We start from the raw sequence: 16,475 nt of genomic DNA, 5'->3' as shown, positions 1-16,475 counted from the left end.
AAAGGTGAGGAAACAGATATGGAGGCTCTTAGTAACTTGTGCAACATCTCACGGCTCTCAAGTGATAGACCCAGGATTGAAACCTGGCGTGTCCTCCTCCAAAGTAGCCCACCCCTCTGGCCTCCCAGTGGCAGGGGCAAGCCTCTTCACTGCTGTGATCCACTTTTCACATCCGCTCCTGTGGACCTGGGTACCCAGGAACTGAGCCAGTCACTTATAGTCCTTGAGACTCCACTTCCTCCCCTGCCTACAGGGGGTGGTAGTAGACATTTACCCCAGAAGGGTAAGAAACACCGAGGAGATGGATGTGGGGAAGGAGGCAGTTATCAGGGATTCACAGGGGACACCATCCTGGTGGACTGACAGGGTTTTAGAGAAAAGGGAACCAAGTTATCTGTGAAATGAAAGACAATATTTGCAAACCACTTATCTGATAAGGAACTAATATCTAAAATAGATAAGGAACTCAATAGCAAAAATAATAACAATAATAATAATCCAATTAAAAATGGGCAGAAAGGGGCACCTGGGTGGCCCTCAGTTGGTGACCTCAGTCTTTGGCTTAGGTTATGATCCCAGGGTCCTGGAATCAAGCCCCAGATAGGGCTCCCTGCTCAGCGGGGAGCCTGCTTCTCCCTCTGCCTGCCTCTCCCTCTGCTTGTGCTCTCTCTCACTCTCTCTCTGCCAAATAAATAAATTTTTTAAAAATCCTTAAAAATGGGCAGAGGAACTGAATAGACATTCTTCCAAAGAAGACATCCAGATAGCCAACAGACACATGAAAAGGTGCTCAACATCATTCGGCATCAGAGAAATGCAAATCAAAACCACAATAAGCTACACCTCACACCTGTTACAATGGCTATCCTCAAGAAGACAAGAGATAACAAGTGTTGGTAAGGATGTAGAGAAAAGGGAACACTTGTCCACTGTTGGTAAGAATGTACATTGGTGCAGCCATTGTGGAAATCATCACAGAGGTTCCTTGAAAAACTGAAAACAGAACTACCATATGATTCAGCACACATACTTCGGAGAATAGATCCAAAGGAAATGAAAACAGGATCCCGAAGTGATCACAGCACTCCCATGTTCACTGTACATTATTCACAACAGTTACGATATAGAAACAACCTAAGTGTGCATCAACAGGTAAATGGACAAAAAAGATACAGTGTGTACATACAACAGAGTATCATTCAGTCATGAAAAAAAAAGCAATCCTGTCATTTGTGACAAGATGGGCTGGACTTTGAAGGCATTATGCAAAGTGAAATAAGCCAGACGGAGAAGACAAATACTGCATGGTGAAATCATGCTATGCTAAGTGAAATCTTAGGAAAAAAAGTCAGAATCATAAAGATAGAGAGTAGAAAGTTGTTGCCAGGGGCTTAAGGGTGGGGAATATTGGAGAGATTTAAAAGGGTACAAACATCCAGCTATAAGAGGAATAAGGCCTTGTACCCCTGGGGCTAATAATACATTATATGTTCATAAAAAATTTAAAAATTAAAAAAAAAAAAGATGAATAAGCTCTGAGGACCTAATGTAAAATATAAGGACTAGAGCTGATGACACAATAGTGTGTAATTGAAATCTGTGAGGTGACCAGTGTGGTGATTAACCAGCTGCGGAGAATCCTGTGACAATGCCTCTATATAACAAGTCACCACATAGTATACTTTGGATATCTTATAATTTTACATGTCAATTACACATTGATAAAGCTAAGTTAATTTTTAATAAGAGATGCCACCTTTGGGCATATGGCCACATTAACGGCTTTTCAGATGGACAAAGGATTTACTGTTAAATGACCGGTGAAGTAGCAAGACAGTAGGCATTTAATGTTCCATTTTATAAAAAATAATAAAATATTAATATCTGTATTGATAAAATGTCAGGGCTGATTGGGGAGACTACAGCAAAGGATTAAAATGCTGGTTTTCTCTGAAGTGGAGAGAGGGTTGCAAAGGGCTTCATTTTTTTTTCTTTTTTTTAAAGATTTTACTTATTTATTTGGCAGACAGAGATCACAGGTAGGCAGGCAGACAGAGAGAAGGAAGGGAAGCAGACTCCCTGCTGAGCAGAGAGCCCAATGAGGGGCTCCATCCCAGGACCCTGGGATCAAGACCTGAGCCGAAGGCAGAGGCTTTAACCCACTGAGCCACCCAGGCGCCCCCATATTTTATGTTTCTGAACATATGGTCTGATTTTCTAAAATGAAATTCCTACAATTAATCCATATGGTATGAATTTTTTACAGTGAACATTCATTATCATTAGTTCTATAAAACCCTCAAATGAAGATATTTTCAAAATAAGAATCTCAGTTTACAACCTACATTCCACACAGTCCAATTCCGCCACACTTAATGCACCTAATGATGGGCCAGGGCCCCACAGGGAGAGGCGGCTTCTATACTGGAGAAGAGCAGAAGAGCAGAAGAGCAGAGGAGCAGGGAGCAGACCTGCTGGGTGGCCTTGGGAAAATCACCCAACTTCTCTGAGCTTCACTCTCCTCTTTTCCAAAACATAGATGTGACTGTAATTGTACTGCAAATGAAGGCACAGACCTGGAGGTTCTGGGCTCAAGGTCCTCACCAGGCATCATCTCACATGCTCCCAGAACAGCTCCGGTGGGTGGGTACCCTGAGTGCCTCCATTTTACAGAGGAAGAAACTGAGCCTCCTGGAGGTGAACTAGAAGACCCAGATCACACTCACAGCAGGTGGTGGCATTGAGATGCAGATTATGTCTGAGTCCACGGTCAGAACCCCCCATCTAAATCCCCTCTGCCTTCCCCTTGTCCCTTGGCTCCTGGTTTCCAGATGGGGGGGGTGTCACTGTCTACACCACTTGACAACCATCTCTGTGGTTTATGCATTTATTATTTGCATCCCCCCCTCCGAAGACCGGTTCCATGAGGGCTGGACTTGGTTAGGCTCACTGTCACATCCCAGTAACCAGAACTGTGCCTGGCACATGGCAGTTATCACACAACTATTTGTTGAGTGAATTCATGAAAAATGAAAGAATTCCCTAGTAAAGAACCAAAGAAAGTGACCCTGGGGTCATGGAGACCAAGCATTGCCCCTTCAAGGTCACAGGGCTGAGGAGCACGTGGGCCAGATTCCTCATTTACACAGCCCTGCTGGCCCCAAATCCAACACCTCAGGTCAACACCCCCGTCCTCAAGGCACAGGAGTAAGTCTGCTCAGAGAAGGGCTGGGACAAGAGTGAAGACGGCTCCATGCATTTCTGGCTAGACCTCTGCCTGCAGGGTTATTTGTGCCTCAGTTTCTCGACCTGGAACTCGGTATCTGCTACTCCTCTGACTCAAGGTGGAGAAGGACCAGAAGGAACACGCAGAGTCAGTCCTTCCCTCCACATTCCTCCCTCACCAGCCGCAGGGCCAACCCCAGGTGCCTAAGGTACAGCCGGTCAGACCATCCTCCAGCCCAGGGGATGGGGCAGTGCGGTGAGGAGCTGTCTCCAGCACAGGGCCACGGGGTCAGGGCTGGGAGGCCCCTTGCTTCCTGACACCATCGCTGTGGACTGGACGAGAAAGCAGAGGGAAGGGAGGTGACTCGGGACAGGAAGGAATCAGTGGTGGGTCCAGGTGGTGTAAGAATGTGAATGTTGCCTCCCAGCTCAGGGCTCTCCTCTCCGGGAGCACAGGAGACACTCGGGACAGACCCCATCTGCTCCACATGGGCATCAGCCCCCATCAGCATGTCCTGACCAAGGGGAGCCAAGAGTGTACAGTCTGAGACAGAGAGGCCAGGAAGGGGCCCCAGCTCTGACCACAGCCCCGGCCTCCCTCCAGAGATGCTGGCAGCCATGACAGAGGTGTCCTAAAGCATCTGCTTGGGCACAGATGCCCGGCCTGTGGGCCGGAGGCCTGTGACAGGGCCAAGGCCTCTGGTCCCACAGGCTGCCGTGGATGGTCAGGGGCCTAGCAGGCACTAGGTCTGGCTTCTGGAGCAGATGAGGCCAGTAGGAGAGGTGGAGCTGGTGGTGCGGGTACAGGAGCCCAGCTGTGGGCGTAGATGCCACCATGACTCTGCCATCAGGCTCTGTGGCGGTTCAAGGGCCTGGGGCCTGGGCCTCCAAAGAAGCAAAGACTCCTGCTAGGTGTCTAACCCTCCCACCCCCACAGCCTAGGTAATTACCAGTTAAACCACTCACACTGCAAGAGTTCTACTAGTGCAATTAGTACATCAGAATAAAGAAGCCCTCTGACAGCTGGCTGGGCCCGCCCACAGACTGGGCTTCCACCAAACAAAGATCTGCTTGTTAATCCCACAGCGTCAGAGGCTTCAGATCTTAATGAAACACACACAGACAGCGTGGGAAGAAGCTGGCATCAGGAATCCACAGGCCCTGGATGATGCCATGGATGAGCTGTGTGGCCCTGGGCTGGCCATTTTACCTCTCTGAGCCCATGCAAAGGGGGCTGGTAAAACAGCTTACATGTCGCTAGATGGGTGCAACAAAGGCTCTTCAGGTGCTCGTTTTTATTTTAAAAATAGGTACAGGCACCTCTTGGTTGGCTTTTAAAATCTGTTTCTGGGTTGCCCATGTGAAGTGTGGGACATTCCCAACACACCCAACCAAGGCTGGGCAGCAGCTGGCAGGGAGCTGGGGCAACAGGGACCAGTCCAGATGCACCTACTAGAGGGCTGATTTTCTGCTCCTCCCATCTATCAACCCATCCCACAATACCCCTGATGATGCACTGATCTCTAGGAGCTCCATTTTACAAGGATGGATCTGTGGCTCCAAGAGGGCAAGGGGCTTGCCTGAGGTCACATAGCAGAGGCAGGAGAGAAATCAGATTTGTCTGAGCTAAGGTGCTGCTTAATTCGCAGTAAGAGCTCCCACCAAGGCTGTGCACGCCTTCACCCAGGGGATGCTGGGGAAGCAGGACACTGGCTGGGCAGAGACTCACTCTAATGGATGTCCCCCTTAGGGACATTCTCAGGATGACTGTATCCACAACCCCTCTTGGTTCTGGCCTCAGGTCAGCTTGTCCTGAGGAAAGGGCTCTAGTTTCAGTTCCACACATGGTCTCTTTCGTCCTGAGTCCCCCACCCTGCCCTTAACCAAGAAGGTGGCATTCAGAACCCATTGACCCAGTCCTATGCCTGGCACCCGGCTCTCAGCAGAGATTAACAGCCACTTCCTGGTGCTCACTCCCCACCCCAGCCCACCCACCAACTCTGGGGTGTGGAGGACAGAGGTCTCCCTGACTGTCCACTCTGCCTGCCCTTATAGAGGAAGCGAATGGCTGAAAACCCCACAAAACCTGCTGCTGCTCCATCCCCTGGGTTCCTCTGCCTAAATCTCTCTGGAAGCTCTTTCCACCTTGAAAGCCTGTCCTCCTGACAGTAGAAATATCATCTCCTTGAGGACCCGATGTAGGGCCAAACAATCTGGGCCTGTCCTGACTGGGCCATGGAGAGGCTGTGCTGTCCTGGGCATGACATTACCTCTCTGAGCCTCACTGTCCTCATCTGGGAGATGGGGATGAATATCATGTCTGTTCCCGGGGTTGTGGGGAGGGGTGAGCGTGATGCTGTACGTGAAGGGATGCTTGTGGCTTTGGCAAGGGTCCTGTCTCCTCCTCAGCCTGAGCTGTAGTCCTTCAATCCCACATCCAGTCTGGTGTCTGCTCCAGCCCAGAACCCTGGAACTCACTGGCTACAGACAGGAGGCACAGCAGATAGGGGACATTCACGACTGCAGATTAAAGAGATTTAGTAATGGGGAGACACCTTTGAGTACTCTAACCACAAATGGGTCCACGACTTGGAGAAAAATTACCGTAGAAAGGAAAGGCTGGGCTTTGCGTGGAAGAACGAGGAGGGTCCAAGGGGCCTACTGGGTCCTTCCACCGGCCTGGACACTCACTGCCTGCCAGCCATGTCCCAGGTGCTAGGCCCAGGGTGACAGGACCACTGACTGCCTCATTGAGCTCAGAGGCTACTCCTTCCCGCCTGCTGCCCTGGCAGCCACACCCTCACCTGCAGGAGCTGGGGCTCTGGCCAGGGAACAGGCAGCTGTGCACTCAGGACATCTGGGTTCTCAGCTCCGGTCACTTTGATGATGTGACTGGGGCTTTCCACACTGAACTTTGTCCTTTTCCAGTATCGCCCTTATCACTGTGACAGCATCTGGGCCTGTTTACTCATCTGTCTCCCTGGGACCAAACTGTCTTCCTGGCACTGTCCGGTCCACCCGACAGGAGATGATTCCTACCCTCGGTGTGTTCGGGGGCGGGACGAACGCGCACATCCGTGGGACTCACATTCGCCCCCACCCGCCGTGGACTTGGCCCTGAGCTCCGCACTCCTCAACCCTCGTTGGGGGCGTGGTCACGACCAGGGGGCACCTGTTCGAGGCGGGGGCGCACTGGCCAAGGCGGTGCACTCGCCCCTGCCGCCCGCGAGGGGTCCCTGGTCCCGTCCGCGCCGCGCGTCCAGGCGGAGGCCGAACAGTCATCTGGGCCCCAGACGCCCAGCCGGCGGCCGCACTCACCCATGTTGACGAAGCTCATGACCAGGTCGGCGCGGCCCGGGGGCCACTCCGGGGGGCCGCCGTCCTCGTCGTCGTCGTCGGCCATGGCGTGGTACAGGTCCAGCATGAAGAGCGGCGCCGAAGCGGGCAGCCGGGCGGCGGCGGGCGGCGCGCGGGGCCGGGGCCGCCCGGGCAGCCCCAGCACCGCCAGGATCTCGCGCTGCATGTCGCGGCGCTCGCGCGGGCCCAGGCGGCGGACCGGGCAGCCAGCCGGGGGGCGCGGGCCGGGACCACCACCGCTCAGCGCGCACAGCGCCAGACCCACGAGCCACAGCGGCCCGGGGCGCGCGGCCATGGCGGGCCGGGCGGGCGTTCAGCCGGTTCGCATCCGCTCCGCGGACGAGCGGAGACCGCGGCCGCCCCGACGGCGAGCGGCGGGCGAGGCTCGGGGTCGGCTCCTCCGGTTGGGGTCGCCGGCGGCCGCGGCGCTACCTCCGATCGCCTCCCGCGCCGCACCTGCTGGGCTCTCGGCGGCGTCGAGGAGGCCTCGGCCGCCTCGCGGTAGGCGCTCCTCCGGGGGCCGGGGACTGGGGACTGGCGGCCAATCTGTGGCCGCTGTGCGGTCGGTCGGCTACTGCCGAGGCCGCTTCCAAGGTAGGGGCGACGGGCGAGCTCCGGTTGGCCCTGAGGGCGGCGCGGACCCGCGGGCACCTCTTCAGTGGGACCAGCCGTCTGCGCCGCGCGCCCCGCCTCCGCCGCCTGTGGGGACCGCGCGCTGCCGTCAGGCCCCGCCCCCTTCCGCCCTGACCAATGGCGGCGCGGGGCGGGGCCAAAGCCGCGGAACCGACGACCGGGAAGGGGCTGTGGGTCTCGGTTAGTGTCGCGGGTGCTGGCTTCCCGGAGATGTAAGCCGTCGTTGGTGACGGACGGGTCGGGTGAGGAGTCCTCTGCCCAGCCGTCTTCGCGACCCTGCTGGGCTCCTCTCCCTGCCGCCGGGGGCGCCGTCGGGCGACCGCGGGGCCTTGTCCTAGGTTTTCCAGGATAGCGGCCCGGTCCGGCCAAATCCGGGACTTGAACTCCCGCAGGACGTGTCCTCGAGCGCCGTCCCGCCAGCGCAGTGACCCGGCAAGTCTCGCCTGGTGCGCGGAGGGTTGCTCCAGGACCTGAAAGACCTCAGTGGGGTCTAGAGGTAGAGGGACCCCGCTGGTGCCAGTTGCGGCGGGAGAGTGGGACGCGTTCCTCTGCCACCCGCCGCCTCCGCAGTTCCTCGCTGGCCACCCCCTCTCCCGCTGTCCGCTTACGCGCGCTGTTGGCGGCTTCTCCTTCCCTCACTACTGCTCGGTCTCTTGCTCCGGGGCTTCCATCTACCTGGCTCCAGCGAGCTCCTGGCCCGCGTCCCAGGCGGGCTCCCCACGCTCCCCGATGATCCCTCATGCTCTTGATCTGCACCCTGCAGCCCCCAAGCTGATCCAGCCGCGCAAGGGAGATGCACACCCGTGTCCAACTGGGCCAGGGAACTCTGGGGCCCTTCCGGAGCGTCCAGGAAGCTCCCTTTGCGCATCTTAATTGTCAGGACCTCCAAGGGCTTTCAAGAGAAGACTCTACACGGAACCCCCTCCATTGACTCAGCCCCCTCCTGAACACTCTGCTCTTCCTGGACGCTCTCTCGCTGCATTTATTCATTTATGGCTAAGGCGCTGCACTGGGAGGAAGTGACACCCAGACTGAGCTCGAAAGGCTGGAAGGAATGGGCCTGGGATGAGAGGAAAGGTCAATGGGCAGAGGAAACTGCTGATGTGCGATGCCAGGGAGCGTAATGCAGGCACCACTCCGCACTTACCGTGTGCTATGCGTGCTCTACATTATTGCTTTAAGGCTCGCACATAGAGGGTAGACGCCATTTCAACCCACTCTTTTAACAAACAAGAAAACTGATGCACGCATAAGTTAAGGGACTTCCCCTTTCATACAACAGTGGAGCTGGGCTTGGGCAGGTGAGCTGTTCAGTGAAACCTGGAGAGCCTGGGGAGCATATGGCCCAGGTGAGGCTGAGGCTGAGGGGCTGGCAAAGGATGGACCCAAAGGACCTTCCAGGAAGACTAGATGAGGGCACTGGACCATAGATGGTTATGCGGCCCCAGTGTGGATTCAATATTAAACTTCAAAATAAATTAAGAAGTCCACCAAAATTAAGAATTTCCCCTGATCACTTCAAACTTTTAGGAAGTATCAGAACTGGGATGCCTGGCTGGCTCTGTCGGTAGAATCTGAGACTCTTGAACTGGAGTTGTGAGTTCAAGCTCCACATTGTGTATGGAGCCTACTGTACATAAATTAATTAAGCAAACAATCATTTGTTGGTGCCTTTAAACCCATGCTTAGTCTGCCTTTTATCCAATGGGTGAATTTCCACACTGCTTATAAGCCTCTTTTTTTTTTTTTAAGATTTTATTTATTTGACAGAGAGATCACAAGTAGGCAGAGAGAGAGGGGGAAGCAGGCACCCCTCTGAGCAGAGAGCCCAATGTGGGGCTGGATCCCAGGACCCTGAGATCATGACCCGAGCCAAAGGCAGAGGCTTAACCCACTGAGCCACTCAGGCGCCCCTGCTTATAAGCCTCTTAAGGATGTTGCAGCTTATAAGCAAAATAAGGTAAGGGAGGGAAAAATGAAACAAGACAAAATCAGAGAGGGAGACAAACCATGAGAGAGTCTCAATCTCAGGAAACAAACTGAAGTTCTCTGGAGAGGGGGCTGGCTGGGTCTTGGACATGGAGGAGGGTGTGTGTTGTGGTGAGAGCTGTGAATTGTGTAAGACTGATGTATCACAGACCTGTACCCCTGAAACGAATAATACATTATATGTTAAAAAGGGAAAGAAAAGGGCGCCTGGGTGGCTCAGTGGGTTAAGCCGCTGCCTTCGGCTCAGGTCATGATCTCAGGGTCCTGGGATCGAGTCCCGCATCGGGTTCTCTGCTCCGCGGGGAGCCTGCTTCCTCCTCTCTCTCTCTCTCTGCCTGCCTCTCTGCCTACTTGTGATCTCTCTGTGTCAAATGAATAAATAAAATCTTTAAAAAAAAAAAAGAGAAAAAAAAATGATGTTGCAGCTCAGCCTCTGAACGTGCCTCGGACAGAGTCTGCTGCAGGGGTAACCATGGATCAGAGGGACGAAGGTTAGAGTCAGGGCCCACAGCTGGAGGCAGGTACAGTAATGAGGGTGTGTGGACATGACCATGATCCTTTTTGGTGATGGGGGGAGGGAGGAGGAGAAAGCAGTTGGGGAGGCTGCATCCCCAGGGCTTGGTGACTGCATGCAGAGGCAGGGGCAGAGTCAAGGGGGCATCCCCGTGTCAGGCTTGTTCACAGCCTCTGAATCTCCTGTCCTCTTCACTGTCCTTCTCTGGGCAGCCCTCTGTACTTCACTTGGAGTCCGCACCACATCATCTGGAGCCTATCGTGCGACACTGGGCTTCCAGCTAGACTGTAAGCTAGCTCAGTGTGGGTCTGATTCTTCAGAGCAGAAATCATTTAGCTCAACTTAGGGTGAGCAGAGATAGCTGCGTTCTTCCAACAATGGGCCTCCCATTCTTGTAAAACTAAACATCAGGTTTTAGCCATTCCAAAGGATGGCATCCCTTAACTCAGTTCAACAGCAAACACTATGGGCCGCTCAGTCCTTGCCCTGAGCTGGAGATGAAGCCAACCAGTCCCTGCTCCCGAGTGACCCAGGCCCCCAACAGGGGTGATAGTCAGGTGAACAGTCTTCACAGAAGGCAGAACCAAGGCTGTGCTCCGACCTGGGGGCTGGCAAAGCGCCTGGAAGGACAGAGAACAAGGAGCTGGGACTTGTTGGGGGGGGTGGTGAATGGAATCCTCTAACTCAGGAACTGGAAGGGAAGTGAGGTGGGGAAGGTCTTGGAGAAAGTAGTGTCAAACAAGGGCTTTCCCTAGCGGCTGGTGCACTCTGACCTGGGGCAGTTTCTGAACCTCTCAGGCTCTTGCTCATCTGTGAATGGGGTCAGGATGGTAGGATTGTAGACAGAGCACTTAGCACAGTGAGTGGCCTATGGCAAGCAGTCAGTAAATGGTAACTACCATAACAATGGTAGTTGTTATTATTAAAATATTATTATTACACTATTCAAAGTACTAAAAAAATAACTTGCTTATTGTGGAATCTTTTGAATATATAGAGAGGTAAAACAGAGAACAAAAATCACCCAAACCCATATTTCTGAGAGAAATACTGCTTAATATGTGGTATGTCTTTTTCTTATATACATCTGTATATTTTTAGTACAAAAACCCCCAGAGAATCATGCTTTATTGACTTCATAATTTATTGCAATATTTCACTATGCCATTATTTATTTCACATGTAGTATTTTACCAGTTTCATGATTTTTTTTATCATCTGACTATCCTAATGTATTTAACCAGTCCTGTGTTATTGAATAATACATTTCTTTTTAAATATTACATGCAATGCTATTACAAACAATCTTGTTCATCACCCTCCATGATGATGATTTCCTTAGGGTAAGTTTCTAGAGATGGAATATTTGGATCAAAGGGCATACTTGGTTTACAAAGTTTTTGCTACATATTGTCTATTACCCAAATCATATGAGGGTGGTGCCCTTTTTCTTTCACCCTTGCTAATACCATATGTTATTGTTAAACACGTGAATCAATACATTTCTGCTGATGTGACAAGGAAATACAGCCCTCCGCTGTTGTAATTTGCATGTGGGGAGGTTACTAAGTGCTCTCTTCTTGAAGCACTCTCCTCCCTTGGCTCCCAGGACACCTGCTCTCCTGTTTCTTTCCTTCCTCCATTATTCTTTCCAGCCCATTCCTAAACACTGATGTTCCCCTGCTTCCATCCACAGTCCTGGTCTCCCTCTTGGACTTTGAACCTGGTGTCGATTAGCTCACCCACCTGAGACTTCATTGCCGTCACACGGTCATGCCTGACTCCAAATATATCCCCTGCACAGACCCTCTCCTGAACACCAGGAGTTAACACCCAAGTGATCAGACATGGTCAAAGCCAGAAACCTGGGAGCCGATGTGTGTCCCTCCCTCCAAAGGCAGTTCAATCCATTAATTCTACCTTCCCATGCTTCTTGAATCCCCAGAGCCTTTCCACACCCCCCTCCTGTGTGGTTCATGGAGTGTCTTCTCTACTCTGCATGGCTGTAACAGGCTTCCTTCTGACTGGTCTCCTCGTTTCTCATTTCCCATCCCTCACGCACTCTTCATTCCCCAGAATGAATTTCTTTTTTTTTTTTTTTTTAAGATTTTATTTATTTGACAGAAACACAGTGAGAGAGGGAACACAAGCAGGAGGAGTGGGAGAGGGAAAAGCAGGTTCCCCATGGAGCAGGGAGCCTGATGCAGGGCTCAATCCCAGAACCCCGGGATCATGACTTGAGCCGAAGGCAGACACTTAACGACTGAGCCACCTAGGCGCCCCCCAGAATGAATTTTTATGAAAATCTGACACCGGTAAATGGCTCCAAATCCTCCCATGGCCTTTCGCTTCTTACAGCAGGATTATCCAAACTGAGGTTTGTGAAGGGGTTCCTACAGAAAGGACTTTGGTAAAGGCTGCACACTACATTTCTCCCTTCCCCCAAGGGAGTCCTCCTGTAACCTGCAGTAAGCTCTGGGAAGTCCTGTAGGGAAGAAACTACTTAGCTTTAATGCATTGTCTTCCAAAGGCACTTGGCCATGTTTGGGGGCTGAGGGTTTGAAGGCCACATCTTGGGGACTAGGGGGACACCATGTGATCACATGATCAAGTGCCCAGCACTGGTGGTCTGGTCTATATTGCTGGGTCCCTCTTTATAGTCTTACCTAGCCAAAAATGGGTACGCTTTGCTACAGTCACGTTGGGCTACCTATGGTCCCTTCACCTGTCCTGTTGCAAACATTTCTGTTCACCTGCACCTGTGCTCTGCCAAATAAATAAAATCTTTAAAAAAAAAAAAAGGTGGGGGGAATGCCTGAGTGGCTCAGTGGGTTAAGTCATTGCCTTCGGCTCTGGTCATGATCTTAGGGTCCTGGGATCGAGTCCCACATCGGGCTCCTTGCTCAGTGGGAAGCCTGCTTCTCTCTCTGCCTCTGCCCTCCACTCTGCCTCCTTGTGCACTCTCTCTCTGACAAATAAATAAAATCTTCAAAAAAGAAAATAAGAACCATTTTCCATAAGAAAGATATTACAGGGATGGAGATTATCCAGTGTTCTACCAACAAATTTAACCTTTGCATTTTGTGATCTGAGGAACTGTTTAATCCTATCATAGGATCCTGCCCAGAGCTCCTATGTCAGGACTGTGTCAGACCCAGAGGCTGCCAGGGGCTAAGGGCAGTATCCTGCCTCACTAAATGACCTCTAAGGGGCCCGGAGTGTGCCTCCCTCCCACTTCTGGTTGGCTGCATCTCTGGAGGCTGGGAAAAGCCAGTTCATTGTGTTCCCAAGGTGTGCTCACCTGCCAAGAACAAACAAACAAACCGTAATGACACAGTTCCTGTCTTCCTGGGGAATCTCCAGCCAGTGGGTCAGGTCACCTCCTATTAATGGGCTAAAGGGCCCAATTATAAGTCAAAGATTGTCAGATGCCTTAAGGGAGAAGAAAAAAAAGCAAAAGAGCAAAGGACAAGTCGTTTTTAGGAGATGCACTGTAAATATAACAATACAGGTTGAGGGGCGCCTGGGTGGCTCAGTGGGTTAAAGCCTCTGCCTTTAGCTTGGTTCATGATCCCAGGGTCCTGGGGTCGAGCCCTGTGTCGGGCTCTCTGCTCAGCGGGGAGCCTGCTTCCTCTCTCTGCCTGCCTCTCTGCTACTTGTGATCTCTGTCTGTCAAATTAAAAAAAAAAAAATACAGGTTGAAAGTAAATGGATGGAAAAACACTCTGCTATGCAAATAAAAGAAAAGGCTGCAGTGGCTTATTAATATCAGGAGAACTAGTCTCAAGATAAAGACTATTGGGGCACCTGGCTGGCTCAGTCACGTGTGCTGGTGACTCTGGATCTGGGGGTTGTGCCTTTTAGCCCCACGATGGGTGTAGAGATTACGTAAAAAAAAAAATCTTAAAAAAAAAAAGATAAAGAATATTAGCAGAGACAGTGTTAAAAGTGCCCCTTCCTATGGACTCTGAAAAACAATCTGAGGGTTTTGAAGGGGTGGGGGGTGGGAGGTTGGGGGAACCAGGTGGTAGGTATTAGAGAGGGCACGGATTGCATGGAGGACTGGGTGTGGTGCAAAAACAAAGAATACTGTTACGCTGAAAAAAATAAATAAAATAAAATAAAAGTGCCCCTTCATCCGAATCCAACCTGCCAAAATAGGAGGGTGTGATGCATCTCACGATGATAGGCTCCGGCTAGCCCAGATACTGATGTGGGTGGTTCAATGTGGTTACAAAGTTCTCACATTTATTTTGGGAGTCACTGGAAATGGGTATGTTTGAAATTTCCACCTGAAATTAATGCCATTTGTGACCCAAATGAGGGATGCGATCCAGTGGATGAAAGGACTAGGGATGGGTGGGGGTGTAATGGGGGAACCTCTCAAGGTGAAATTTACACATTGCCAAATCTGAATCGAAGCAATCTGGGTAAATTCTCTGTGACTGACACGGAATCCCAGCAATACTTTAAGGACACAGAGCGAGGAGCAGTCTCTCTGACAAGCAGAGATAAAGGCTCATTGAGACTTCCTTTCTCCCCTGGGTGGGAAGCGTGAGTAGAAGGCCTGTGGAGGCCAAGGACCCAGTGGCGGTGCCCCCTGCGGTGCATCCTTATGGGCATCCATGAGGTTCATGACAAGGTCGAGGTCCCCGGCACGGGCTGGTCCTCGGCCAGCTGCGGCTCCACCTTGTACAGCCAGTCGACCAAGGCCTGCAAAGCGTCCATGAACTGACCCGAAAACAGCAGGGCCTCCTCCAACTTGTGCTGCCTGAGAAAAGCACACAACCCTCACCGTTTTTAGAGATCCCGTCTCTTTGGCTGGCTCACAGTTCTGACCGCTGAATGGAAAAGGAATAATCCTTGAACTCTAGAGAGAGAGGGCCCTCCACGCTGGACTGGTTTGAAATAGAGCAAAAAGTTGGGCGTCTGGGTGGCTCAGTTGGTTAAGCAACTGCCTTCGGCTTGGGTCATGATGGCGGGGTCCTGGCATCCAGTCCTGCATGGGGTTTCCTGCTCTGTGGGGAGCCTGCTTCTCCCTCTGCCTCTGCCTGCCACACCCCTGCTTGTGCTCTCTCCCTCTCAAATAAATAAAATCTCAAAAAAAAAAAAAAAGGAAAAAGTCATCAAGATGATATCCAAAGTACAGGCAACCAAAGAAAAAATAGATTAAGTGGACTTTGGGACTTCATCAAAATTTAAAACTTGTGCATCAAAGGACACTATCAACAGAGCAAAAAGACAATGTATAGGACGTGGGAAAATATTTGCAAATCATATATCCAACAACATCCAGAATATATAAAGAACTCTTACATCTCAACAACAATAAAATAGACAACCAATTTAGAAATGGCCAAAGGACTTAAATATTTATCCAAAGAAGATGTAGAGATGGCCAATAAGCACAAGAAAAGATGTCCAGAGGTGCATGGCTGGCTCAGTCCGTGGAGTGCACAACTCTTGATCACGGGGTCGTCAGTTCAAGCCCCATGCTAGGTGTAGAGCTTACTTTAAAAAATAAAATAAGGGGGGGCGCCTGGGTGGCTCAGTGGGTTAAAGCCTCTGCCTTCGGCTCAGGTTGTGATCTCGGGGTCCTGGGATCGAGCCCCGCATTGGGCTCTCTGCGCGGCAGGGAGCCTGCTTCCCCCTCTCTTTTTCTCTCTGCCTGCCTCTCTGCCTACTTGTGATGTCTGTCTGTCAAATAAATAAAATCTTAAAAAAAAAAAACATAAGGGGCACCTGGGTGGCTCAGTGGGTTAAAGCCTCTGCCTTCAGCTCAGGTCATAATCTCAGGGTCCTGAGATCAAGCCCTGCATCGGGCTCTCTGCTCGGTGGGGAACCTGCTTCCCCCTCTTTGTCTGCCTCACTGCCTACTTGTGATCTCTCTCTCTCTCTCTCTCTGTTAAATAAATAAATAAATAAAATCTTTTAAAAAAATAAAAAATAAAATAAAATAGGTCTTTAAAAAAGTGTTCAATATTCCTACTCACTACGAAAACGCAAATCAAAGCCACAATGAGATACTTTACATCCATTAGGATGTTTATTATTAAAAAAAAAAAAAAAAAAAAAAGCAGAGCCCAAAGGTAACTACTACAAAACAAAACAAAACCAAAAATCACCAGTGTTGGTGAGGATGTGGAGAAATTGGAGCCTGGGTGTGCTGCCAGTGGGAATGGAAATGGCGAGCTGCTGTGACCCAGTATGGCAGTTCCTCCAAGAGTTAAACACAGAATTACCATAACATCCAGCTGTTCCTCCACTGGACATACACTCTGAAGAACAGAAAGCGGGGAGTTGAATAGATATTTGTGAGCCGGCATTCACAGCGGCATTATTCACAAGAGCTGAAAGATGGAAACAAGCCAAATGTCCATCAACAGATGAATGATAAACACAACGTGGAATATACAGGCAATGGAATGTTATTCAGCTTTAAAAAGGAAGGAAACTCTGACCCAGGCTACAACATGGATAAACCTGCAGGACATTTATGCGAAGTGAAAGAACCCAGATGCAAAAGGACAGAGATTGTCTGACTCCACTTAACCGACATACATGGTGTAGTTAAATTCAGAGACAGAAAGTCAAAGGGTGGTTGTGAGGGATTGGAGCAGTGGGGGAGGGGTGTGTGTGTGTGTGTGAAGAGTTATTTTTTAACAGGCACATAGGTTTACGGGTTTTTTTTTTAGATTTTATTTATTTGACAGAGAGAGAGATCACAAGTAGGCAGAGAGGTGGGGGTGGGGGTGGG

The 16,475-nt window shown here is 50.9% G+C and overlaps 1 protein-coding gene and 1 pseudogene across 1 annotated transcript in view; one reads left to right on the top strand and one right to left on the bottom strand.

Annotated features, from left to right (window-relative positions):
- BMP8B (bone morphogenetic protein 8b) overlaps nt 1-6,894 on the bottom strand; it is a 32,021-nt gene extending 25,127 nt beyond the window's left edge. The window contains exon 1 of the mRNA XM_032301604.1: nt 6,544-6,894. Within this exon, the coding sequence (XP_032157495.1) occupies nt 6,544-6,877 (334 nt within the window). The 5' untranslated portion in view covers nt 6,878-6,894. The remainder of the gene's footprint in view (nt 1-6,543) is intronic.
- On the top strand, nt 6,876-8,997 carry LOC116568223 (annotated as a pseudogene).
- Nucleotides 8,998-16,475: the final 7,478 nt, after the last annotated feature.

The sequence above is a fragment of the Mustela erminea genome, chromosome 10 (assembly GCF_009829155.1).
Source record: "Mustela erminea isolate mMusErm1 chromosome 10, mMusErm1.Pri, whole genome shotgun sequence".
In the NCBI taxonomy this organism is placed as follows: Eukaryota; Metazoa; Chordata; class Mammalia; order Carnivora; family Mustelidae; genus Mustela; species Mustela erminea.
The sequence above is the reverse complement of the archived record's forward strand: the minus strand, read 5'-3'. Positions and strand labels throughout refer to the sequence as shown.